Below are 12,495 nucleotides of genomic sequence, written 5' to 3'. Positions count from 1 at the left end.
TAATGACAGTTTTGTGACAAATATTATCAAACTGGTTTTTCATCATATGCAGTATATAAAGATTAATAATGCTCAATTTGGACCATCATGAAGATAAGTAAGTTAATGTTTATAATACTGGAAAAAGTATTAGGTCTTAAACTTTTTAATTCTTGTTCTCTCTCTCTCTCTCAATGTGTATGTGTGTGCATGTGCATGTGTGTGTGTGTGTGTGTGTGTGTGTGTAGCTCATTGTAAGATGATTTTTATATTATGTTCAGGACTCTAGAATATGAATCCAACACTGAAAAATATGTCAGTTTGATAATGTGACCAAATATCTCTATCATTCCACATTATATAACATTACCTGAAGATTTAAGGAAATTTAATTTGTCATACTGTAGGGTTTTCCTCATAAGTAATGCAAAGAAGTTGATATTATCTGGCCAAAAGTGTCAGATAATGTAAAAAATACATGATGAGTCAAGGGGAACTTATTTGGAAATGCCCAAATATGAGTTCGTTTTTATTTGCTTCCCTTACTGTTATCTTTCCCCCTTCAAAGAAACATAAAGACTGCATGTCTCTTCTGCCTTGGTTGTTTGAGGATGTCTTTTCACTTCCCTCATCTTTCCCATTTTTATCATTGAGGAATTCTTTTGCTACTTGCGAAAGTTTTAATATTCAGCAGGTTAAGGAAACCCATGGTCAGCTTTAGAATTGTAGTCTCTGCTGAGCTTTCAAGGTGTCAAGACCCTAAAATAATATGAACAGCCAGAGTACTAAATCTTTCATTATTTCCCGTTTCCCCTTGAGCATACTGACTTTGCAATAAAGAAGCTGTCATTTACACTCTTCTTTATTGCAAGGTGGGTAATAGCTACAGGGTGAAAAATAAGGAACTGTGTCAAGTTACCCTCACTGCCATGATGATTCATGTGTAATCATTGCACATTTGCATCTCCTCTTTTCACATGCAGGTACTTCATAGATTGGAAGAGTGATGGGGAGAGCTACTTTACAATAGATGGAACGGAAGGAACCATTGCCACTAATGAATTACTAGACAGAGAGAACACGGCACAGTATAATTTCTCCATAATTGCAAGTAAAGTTAGTAAGTATGGCATGAGCAGAAACAACGTTGTACTGAAATTCTGTGGATTAAACACTCTTCAACGAGTCCCTACTGGGGTGTTTTTTATTTTTGGAATGACACTTGAGTAGTCTCCCGGGGAAACGCAGAAACCTGTTCCTTTTCCTAATAGCATAAGTCCAGAATGATTGTGACAGCTGCCAGAGAGCCCCATTTGCAGGATTGCATGAAAACCCAAAGGCAAGTTTCAGTGTGTGACCTCACCCTACTCTACTCAATACACAAATTTACAGAATGTCAATTTCTCTTCCACAAATATTCCTTGTATCTATATCATTATGAGAATAACGTGAAATAGGAAGGAAGAGAAATGGGTGGATGAAATCATTTATTATAAAGTATTTACTAAATTTTGTGGAAGCATTTTAAAAACTGTCAGTTTTTCCTTTCCCTTCTATTTTATGAGAAGATGTATAATTGAAGAAGAAAAATTCAAGAGGGAAGTTTTAAGTGTTCTTTTTGGGTGCACCACTTAGAATATATAGATTGTTCGAAATTCCTTGTGCTTACTTGTGGTGTAGAAGATAATTATCTAGGCTTACAGTGAAAATAGAACGTATTTGTTTGATAAAGCAGTAAGAAGTTACACATATATCGCAATTTCAGTGCAAGAATATTTAATAGTTAGCTATTGACATGAGTGTGTTCATTAGAGGAATGAAGTCCCTATTCTTCTGCTATAGTTCTTCAGGAGTTTACAGAAGAGAATTTCAATTTTTTTTATTTCTGTTTTTCTTTAATTACTTCAAGCACCTGTAAAAGATTTATAATACCTTACACACCTTATAAATAGATGAAGAACTATAAACATTCATTCTGTTCAGTACTACTCAGTATCAGCTCAGTGTGGGTGCAACTATGGAAGACATGTGTTGATGATTTTTAGATGTGTGAGCATATGTGTAGAAGTATGTACATGTTTACGTGTGCAGGTATGTGGCAGAATATATTGATATGTTCAAATTCCTCAGAAAATCTGAGGTCAGTCTCAGATGTCACAAACTGGAAGATGTCCACATGGCTGTTCAAGGAACATAGCACATAGAAAGCTGAGTCATGCTAATTAGACTTTGTTAACTTGAGATCAATCCCCAGAAACACCTAATTCCATATCCTTCTTAGTACATGTGTGCTTAAGATCAAATTCAAGTCCTCATTTTGTCCAAAAAGAATGTAATTAACAAATTCTTCCATATCCCTCAGTTTTGTCTACCTTTAAATTTTTCTTAGAAAAATGTGAGTCAAAACAATTCTCCATATCTCAAATATATCACCAACCAATTTTATTATTACAAGTCACTTTTATTTCTTGAATGTAAATTGTGATATTTAATATTGATTGACAGTTAAATAGCATTCAATATCGCTTAAAGGGTAAAGCACAAGTCATGCCTTTAAAGGATTATCTAAAGTATGTAAGACCTAGAAATATTTGAGTCTGTGTTGGATTATCTAAATTATCTAGTCTGTTGATTCTGGAAGATGCACTTTGAAAGAACAGCAGCATCCCGTGGAGATAAATGCTACCTTAAAAGGAGAAATCCAGCAGACCATCAACATGCTTTTATCTCAGCTACATGAATGTTAACACAATATGGCCTCAAGCCCTGCCGTCACGACTCCTATGCCATGATTGTCTGTGTTCTAGAACTATGAGCCAAAACAAGCCTTCTTCATCCACATTGCTTTTGCTAGAGTGTAGCCATCCACCAGCTTATGGTCCAGCAGGGATCACCTGAAAGGAGGGATGGAAATGCAAAGGATGGGGAATGAGAGAAGATAAAGCCAAGACAAGGCTCTGATCAAGGCTCAAAGTTTATTTCTGCAGCTCCAGTTTATAAGCACTTCAGCAAATCACGTTCTTCTTGAGAAAGTTTCTCTACAGACTATAAACATAGATAGGAGTTCCTCTTGGCTGCACACACTTCTCTCTGACCTTGGCTGCACAGACTGCTCTCATGGCCTTGGCTAATACACACTGCTCTCATGGTAGTCTTCTGGCTCTCCACACATTAGAGTATTTTATTAAGGGTATAGAAAATGAAAGAACTGGGAAATTGATATTTAGAAGTGGAGCCATTGCTGAAATAAACCTGAACATATGGTTGTTAGGTCTTTGGACCTCCTTTACGGGAAGACCAATGAAGTGGTTGGACTGAAGACAAGAGGACTGTAAAGCTTCAATGTGCAAATATGAAAAGATATAAAAACAAATACAAAAGAAACACAAATAATGACTCAGCTCATAAGGTTTCAGGTTGGAACAAGGTGATATATCAGGAAGTAGGCTAGAGTATATTCATATGATATTCTGGCATGGCATTTCATCTGGTTGAATTTTGCATAGCATTGAGAACTTGTGAAGTCAATACTGACTATAGAAGGCCTCATGCAATGAATGTGCAAATTTAAGTGAAAGGGGAAAGAGGAGTGTGCTACAGTGCACATTCCATGTTCAAACAACTGCTTGCGTTCCTGATCAAACAACTAAGTTTGAGAGAAGCCACTCTACGTTTGGTCAATGGGGGGACTTCCCAAATCATATCAGAGTCATAGCTTTTGACTATGAATTATCCAATGGATGGAGACTTGTCATTCTCTAACAAGTAAAATGTTACTGAAATCCCTCAACAGATGCTCTGCTTGTGACATTTTCACATGTAAGCATAAAACTATGCTTTAACATTTGATTCAAAATGATTTCAATATTTCTAGAGATATTTCATGTTATGTTAATGACTGTTTTGATTTCATTTGATAAGGTCATCTATTTGTCAAAATCAAATTATAAATTTTAAATCAGTAATTCAGATTTCATGTGAAATAAACTGTGGAGAGGACCATGTTTTGGAAACAGGTTTTTTGGTTGTTGATTGTGAGAAAAGTAACAATAATATGTAGTCAGGGACATTTAAATCAGCAGTAGATATGAATGATCTGAAGTAAAGATTTAATAATCTAAACTATGAACTTTGATAAATTTTGGGTGGTTCAGATCTAGTTGTATAATGGAGAAATGTGTAATGTTTAGTACTGATGAGAGATGTTGAATTTTAAAGTTAAAACAACAAAAATTTATTCTGACAGAATTTTCTGGAATGTACATTTATGAATGTATATATGTAAAATATAATATTCACACCATAGAAGAAAAATCAAACTCTATTATAATATGAAGAAGCATGGACAACTTCCTGAAATTTTTCTAATTACTATATAAATCATGATTCCCTATAATTCTTGTATGGTTTTGCCCATGATGTTAATAGATCAGGAAATAGATCCTCTGAAATAGTGTGCTCTCGCTTTAGAGAGAAGAATAATAGAACGGCCTGCCAGGACAATTGATGCTGGTTAGATGGAGCTGAGAAATTAGTGGTGATTAAGAGGAGACCAGCACCACTGAGGAAAAGTCTTCTGGAAAGCATTTGCTGAGAGCACAAAGAAGCTGTGTTCCAGAGACAGCCAGGCTTGTACCTTGTGCTGCAGCTGGACTTTGTAAAGTTTAATAATCACCCAGGTGGTACTGGCTTTGAAACTATTGAGAGCAGTTGAGGCTTGTCACTGGGTGAGGTGAGGGTAGGCTATTGGTGAAGGTGATGTCCTAGGGTCATGCTAAGAAATTGATGGTTGGCATCATGTAGAGAACCTATAAGTAGTGGTTGGTGAAGCCTAGTTTCGGCAGAATTTGAGATTCCAGTACTATGGGATAACCACCAAGAACAGAAGCAGTAGTGGAAATCAGCCAGAGCTTGGTTCACTATAGAGGGCAGAGCTGGAAAAGTAACTCAATCCCTTTGGTGGAGCTCGGAAAATGATGTATGAATCCTAGACATTGCAACAAGAAGCTTTAAGGTTGAAGTTGCTTGGGATACCTCAAGATGCTTGAGATAATAACTGTAATACTCTATAACAAACTTAAATAAGACAACTCTAATAATATATAGTATTGTATTTAATAAAGATAAGCATCCATATCTCATATTTAAAAGTTGAATGCAAATAACTAAAAAATAATTATTTGAAAGTTTGCTTTTAACCCATTTACTCCAACTTGAATGAAAATGTTTCCAGTTAATTTTATTGTCACCATGGCTAAATCATTAATCATTTGGGAAGAGAAAATATTGAGTAATTACAGAGATCACATTGTCATGTACATGGGCATACTGTTTGTTAATTGATGTAGGAGAACCTAGACCACTCTTGACAGTACCATCCCTCGGCAGTTTGGCCTGGCTTGTGTAAGATAGAGACTTCAACAAAGCAGGCAAGCCGGCCAGTAAGCAGAATTTTTCCTTGGTCTCCTCCCCAGTTCTTCCTTCAGGTTCGTGCCCTGCTGTCAGGGCATCTGACAAAATCTCCCCCTTCAAGGTGCTATTGGCTATGATACTGATCACAGTAACCAAAGCAAAGTAGAACAACTCTTATGATTGGTTAGTGTATCTTATCATAACAATAAAAATCAAACTGGAATGTGAATAATTGAGCATAAGAACAAAATTCAAACTCAAAAATATCCATTATTAAAATGCCATAAGTCATTATCAATAGCTTTCAGTTCTACATGATTTTCACTGTATTATAATTAAAAAATACTTAGAAGCAAAAATCCTCATTTGTACATAAGATTAATCATTCTCTCCAGCCCATAAAAAAGATGTACAATTCAGATATTTTGATTACAAGCCATAAGCCTAGATTGGGCAGATTTGGAGCTATTCTAACTTATTTGCCAACAATAAATCACCTTGTTACATTTCTTTTTCTTGGCCATGTGCTCATGGCCACCTCCTCCAACTCTTTGTCCTTGCTTCTCCTCCTCTCCCACTCTCCCTGCAATCTCCTCACGCTCCCTCTATTGTCCAATCACAAGTTCTAGTCTTTTATTGACCAGTTAAACTGAAGAGAAAAGTTTACATAACATCACTCGGTGTACAAGAGAATCTGTTCCTCCCAGGCAACCTTGGGAAGGGAGTAGTGATTTGAATTTGAATACAAACAACAGCAGAACAACCCACTACAAAATGACCAAACTAAAATGCAGTAAATTATTATTTTATTTTTATTTTTATTATTTTTTAAATTTTTTTTATTTTATTCGATATATTTTTTATTTACATTTTAAATGATTTCCCCTTTTCTAGACCCCCAATCCCCGAAAATCACATAAGCCCCCTTCCCTCCCCCTGTTCGCCCATCCACCCCTTCCCACTTCCCTGTTCTGGTTTTGCCTTATACTGCTACACTGAGTTTTTCCAGAACCAGGGGCCACTCCTCCGTTCTTCTTGTATCTCATTTGATGTGTGGATTATGTTTTGGGTATTCCAGTTTTCCAGGCTAATATCCACTTATTAGTGAGTGCATACCATGATTGATATTTTGAGACTGGGTTACCTCACTTAGTATGATGATCTCCAGCTCCATCCATTTGCCTAAGAATTTCATGAATTCATTGTTTCTAATGGCTGAATAGTACTCCATTATGTATATATATCACATTTTTTTTGCATCCATTCATCTGTTGAGGGATACCTGGGTTCTTTCCAGCTTCTGACAATTATAAATAGGGCTGCTATGAACATAGTGCAGCATATATCCTTATTACATGCTGGGGAATCCTCTGGGTATATGCCCAGGAGTGGTATAGCAGGATCTTTCGGAAGTGACATGTCCAGTTTTCTGAGGAACTGCCAGACTGATTTCCAGAGTGGTTGTACCAATTTGCAACTCCACCAGCAGTGGAGGAGTGTTCCTCTTTCTCCACATCCTGGCCAACACCTGCTGTCTCCTGAGTTTTTAATCTTAGTCATTCTGACTGGTGTAAGGTGAAATCTCAGGGTTGTTTTGATTTGCATTTCCCTGATGACTAATGAAGTTGAGCATTTTTTAAGAGGTTTCTCCTCCATCCGAAGTTCTTCATGTGAGAATTCTTTAACTCTGTACCCCATTTTTAATAGGGTTATTTGGTTTTATTGACTATTTTTGATTCAATGTTCATAGGAGAAGTCTGTCTCAAGTTCTCTTTCATTTTGGAATCTTTGTGTGGTTTAGGTAACAATGTGACTGTAGCCACATAGGATGAGTTTGGCAGTGTTTCTTCCATTTCTATTTTGTGTAGCGTGGGAGCATTGGTATTATGTCTTCTTTGAATAGCTGGCAAAATCTGCACAAAAGCTATTTGGCCTTGTGTGTGTGTGTGTGTGTGTGTGTGTGTGTGTGTGAGAGAGAGAGAGAGAGAGAGAGAGAGAGAGAGAGAGAGAAAGAGAGAGAGACAGATACTTTTATTGACTGCTTCTATTTCTTTAGGGGTTACGGGGCTGTTTAAATAGTTTACATGATGTTGACTTTGTCATGGATATCTGTCTAGAAAATCATCCACTGCATCAGATTTCATTAAGATTTTCCAATTTTGTGGAGTACAGGTTTTTGAAATAAGACCTATTATATCACATGAAACTGGGGAAGACCCTTGAGGACATTGGTACAGGGGGAAAGTTCCTGAACAGAACACCAATAGCATATGCTCTAAGATCAAGAATTGACAAATGGGACCTCATAAAATTACAAAGTTTCTGTAAAGCAAAGGACACCATCAAAGGGGCAAATCGTCAACCAACAAATTGGGAAAAGATCTTCACCAACCCTACATCAGATAGAGGGCTAATATCCAATATATATAAAGAACTCAAGAAGTTAGACTCCAGAAAACCAAACAACCCTATTAAAAAAATGGGGTACAGAGTTAAACAAAGAATTCTCACCTGAAGAACTTCGGATGGCGGAGAAGCATCTTAAAAAATGCTCAACTTCAATATCATTAGGGAAATGCAAATCAAAACAACCCTGAGATTTCACCTTACACCAGTCAGAAAGTCTTTAATCATTTCTTCCCTGATCCAGTGATCATTGAGTAGGGAGTTGCTCAATTTCCTTGAGTGTGTAGGATTTCCAATATTTGTGTTGTTGAAGTCCAGCTTTAATCTGTGGTGGTCTGAGTCTATACAAGGCCGTTTTCCCATTTTCTTGTATCTATTGAGGCTTGCTTTGTGATTTTGAGAATATGATGAATTTCTCAGAAGGATCCATGAAGTGCTGAGAGGAAATTATATTCTTTTGTGATTGGGTAAAATATTCCATAGATGTCTGTTAGGCCCATTTGTTTCATGATGCCTATTAGTTTCATTGTTTCATTAGTATCATTCATTCTTCATTTAGTTTTTGTCTGTATATCCAGTCAGAGTCTCATTGTACATCCAGTGAGAGTAGGGTGCTTAAGTATCCCACTATTATGATCTGTCAGACTAGATTCATATCACAGTACTGTATTTGACATAGCTACTATCATCTATGTGTAATCTATCTTGTAATATAAGTATGAATAGTTCTAGAAATAAAAGCCAAATAAAACCCACATTATTCAGTTATTATAACTCACTCAGTTTGCATGAGAGTTATTCTATTTTTGTGGCATGTAAGTCTGTGTATTCATTGTTAATTTTACTCTAATTTTCATTTCAGGACAGAGCAAAAATTGAATTTTAAGTTCCATAGATATTCAAAAGCAGGTATCACTGTTTAATAAAAATCCCAGAAGCTCCTGTGTATTCTAATATGGGAAGCTTTATTGTTGTTGGGAATGCATAGTTTTCAAAATATTTCAATTAAACTTACCATTTGTGTCTTTGAAATGCTCTCACATATGCTCATTACTTACTGAATATCACCTATGTAAAGGAAATAGTTATTTTTAGTAAACTGTATACACATTTAAAAGAATAGTGTATTTCTATTGTAAATTATATGTTATTCAGAAGCCTGCTCTTGAATTCCTCACAATGTGATCCCTACTTCCACTGTAAGTCTCCGTCAGTGAAGTCATTGAGCATCATGCACGTTAGAGAGCTCAAAGTACGCCATTTTTTAAAACTTAGAATTGGTTTAATAGGTATTTCAGGATAATGAGATACACATTGAATTAATTCAAATTATTTTAAAAAGTTTTAAACTTTTTATTTGAATTTTTTGGATGTCAGTACTTTGGCTGTGTGTATTTGTTTAGACTATCTGTGTGTCTGGTGCACAAAGAGGCTAGAAGATGGCTTCATTCAAATTGGAGTCATAGGCCACTGAAAGTTGTCCTATGGATATTTGACTTAAACTCATGTACTGTGGGGGCGCTAAAGGTGCTATTTGCCAATATGCATTCTCTCCAATGGGTGGTGATGCACAGACTTTTAATTCCCATACTTGGAAGGCAGAAACAGGTTGATCTCTGTGAGTTTGAGGACTGCATATTCTATATATAGAGAGAGTTCAGGGACAGGAGAACTTCGTAGAGAAATCCTGTCTCAAAAAAACATAAATGAATGAATAAGCATGTAACGCACAAAAATCCAAATGAATGCATATTAAATAAACAAACAAACAAGATGATTTATGTTTGGTCTATGAAAATCATCTGCAATCTAATAATGAAACATTTCTCTCATTTAGAGCTAAATCTATTTTAGAGCTATCATACAGTCAACAAACTTCATCTCATGCACTGTAATAAGTTTCTACATAAAAAGAACTGTGGATTAAGCTATTTTTTCTCATTATCTATAATATCATTTATTAATTAGAAAAATAGCATGAAATCTGTATCTTTAAATGAATTATAAATTATCTCTTATATTAAAATATCACTTTTCCAGGGTTTTCACAGAGGTTGTGTTTCCATCAGTGCATATTGGCTAAATTTACAGTTTTCATTGCTTTATATCATCATGTACTTCATACATTCTATGTGGTCTTATTACCAAATGTCTTCATCAAAATATTCATAATAGATTAGATATAAAGAAATGTTGTCATGGTTGTCCCAGATACAGATATGATGACATAGAAAATAGATCTTTACGTTCTCAGCACAATTGAATACATTTCATATCTAAATGAAAGAAATCCATATTTGTCTAATAAATCAAATAATCTGGAAAAATATTTCAAATTTACTTTAGAGCAGTTGTCTTTAAACAGTGATCTTACTGCTATGATACTTGGTACTTAAGAATAAAAATTGATATTTATATATTATAACAATGGATTAAATATATAAAATAGAAGAGAAGATATTAAAATAAAGTCATTGAATCAAATACAGTATACAACTCTACAAAATTGTTATTTTCTTTTTCCTTGAACATTCGTTTTCCTAGTACCATCAGTGATACTTTGTGTGACATTTAATTTTGGAAAATCTTGGTATACTACAGTGCACAAAACAATTTCATACAACAAAGATATATCTTAGTTAAAATGTGAAAAATAAAAAAGCCCTTTGGAAAAATACTATTAATAGCAGGATCATAGATATGCAATTTTCAACAATTTCCTTATGAATATGAATCTTAAACTACATTTTAAGGGATAAAGCAGAAGTAATTTACCAAAAGTGGCCTTGTTTACTTAAAAAAACTTTTTTATAGACAATGAAAGTAAATTTCTGTGATGAATGCAGTTAAGTGAGAAAATATGTTGCCTAAGAAGGCAGTTTATCTTCAAATACGCTTAATCAAGTATGTAAAGTTTGAATCTTGTATTTGAACTTGAGATTCACCTATCCAATTATATAGGAAGAGTCAGCCTCATGTCATCTTATTTAAGAACAGAGATGGTATGTTAGTGTTCATGAAGTTTACTGGCATATGATTCCATGGGTTAGTTTCCTAAGTAGTTTTAAAGTCAAAATGTTGTTTTCACATATCTATAATAACTCAAATAGTACAAGAAATTTTGATTCAAGTCTTAGCCTTTTTGCTTTCTGATTGTGAGTTTTGAGACGTTTACATCATCAATTTTCAGAACTTGATATACAAACAGAAACTCATGTTTCTCTACAACTGTGCAAGGTGTTTTAGGTGTTCTAGACCATCGGTATATACTAAACATTACAATGTAAAAGGCCCATATGTCATAATTATTGTTGCTCCCTCATATTTTTAGAAAATTAAATTCAGTTTTATCTATTTACTAAATGCTATATGTCTCTGTGATATACAAATAAAAAGCACTGAGAAAACACGAACATTTAATGATATTACTTTATAGGGACAAAAATTAGATTATTGATAATTTACAATGTCCATAATTATAATTTTATTATAAAGCATCACATTTAAGAAGCAAACATGCAAAGGGAAAACACGTAATGCAATCTGTTTATATTGATAAATCTGATTTCCATACTGGACTAAAAAGGATAAAAATTCGTTGTCAAATTTCAAAGGAAAACTTTCAATTAAACAACACACTTTAATTATATATAGTCTATGTATCTGTATTTCTGAATAATTCTCCAATATTATCAATATACCTCCCCTAATTTAAATCAATTCTATGAACTATACCTGTCATCTGCATGGTTAGCTATTGGTGCCTGAGTGATGATGTGCTTATAGATTCAATTCTCATACATAAATTTAGTAAAATATTATACGTTTCTTGCATAGAGTGTTTTAATTTGTGCTGCAATGAATTTTGACACTAAAATGTTTGAATTTGTCAGACTCAGTCAGCAAGAAAGACTTTGAGTGCATTTTTTGAAACCACACCTAATATTATGAATCTTCATGACATTGAAGATTAATTTGTTAACCAACGGATAGAGAAAATTTGGTGTGATGTAACTGTTTTAGTCATTTCACATACTGGATTTGTTTTTTAACTCTTGGCTCTTTCAGCTCTGTTTTCTGGATAGAACCATCAAGTATTTGAGGCAGTGTATTTATTTGTAAAATCATCTGAGATGACAATTTTTAAAAGTAGCTATAAAAATATTTCATGTATTAGGTTTGCATACTTTAATAAATTATTTCCAGTCTTCCATTCTTTTTCTTTAACTAATAATAGGAAGGCAAATAATAAGTTCATTGGCTGGGGTTAAAATAGGTGATGTGCATTAGAGAGTGACTTCTTGCTCCAAATATTTTGGGTTAATATATAGTGAAGGAATAAGTGAGTCTTTATCAAATGTTTACTTATTATTTGCTCCAGAAATAATTAAGGTATGACTTTTGGCCTTCTGTAATACACCCACTAATTCTATTTTACTTAAATATATATCCTATGTTTTGACAGCAAGACAAATCTGACATATTTACTTATATATATTAAATATTCCATGCATTAAATCCTCTGACTATATTAGTGAAACACACAAAACCACATTTTTACAACAAATATTGATATTGGCTAAAGTACGGTGAGTGCATTATTCCTGACAAGATGGTAAAATCATACTGGGTTAAAAGCCCTGCCTGTTCAGTAACATATCAGTTAAATAGTTACTCCTACCTGATCATATTTTCTTT

The 12,495-nt window shown here is 34.3% G+C and overlaps 1 protein-coding gene across 2 annotated transcripts in view; it reads left to right on the top strand.

The window, feature by feature from the left end:
- Positions 1 to 12,495, top strand: part of Cdh12 (cadherin 12) — a 332,749-nt gene that overhangs the window by 308,995 nt on the left and 11,259 nt on the right. For both annotated transcript variants that reach the window (XM_052159683.1, XM_052159682.1), the window contains one exon: positions 963 to 1,099. In XM_052159683.1, coding sequence (XP_052015643.1) covers positions 963 to 1,099 — 137 coding nt within the window. The remainder of the gene's footprint in view (positions 1 to 962; positions 1,100 to 12,495) is intronic.

Source organism: Apodemus sylvaticus, chromosome 16 (assembly GCF_947179515.1).
Source record: "Apodemus sylvaticus chromosome 16, mApoSyl1.1, whole genome shotgun sequence".
NCBI lineage: Eukaryota > Metazoa > Chordata > Mammalia > Rodentia > Muridae > Apodemus > Apodemus sylvaticus.
This window is presented reverse-complemented; position numbering and strand designations above follow the sequence as displayed.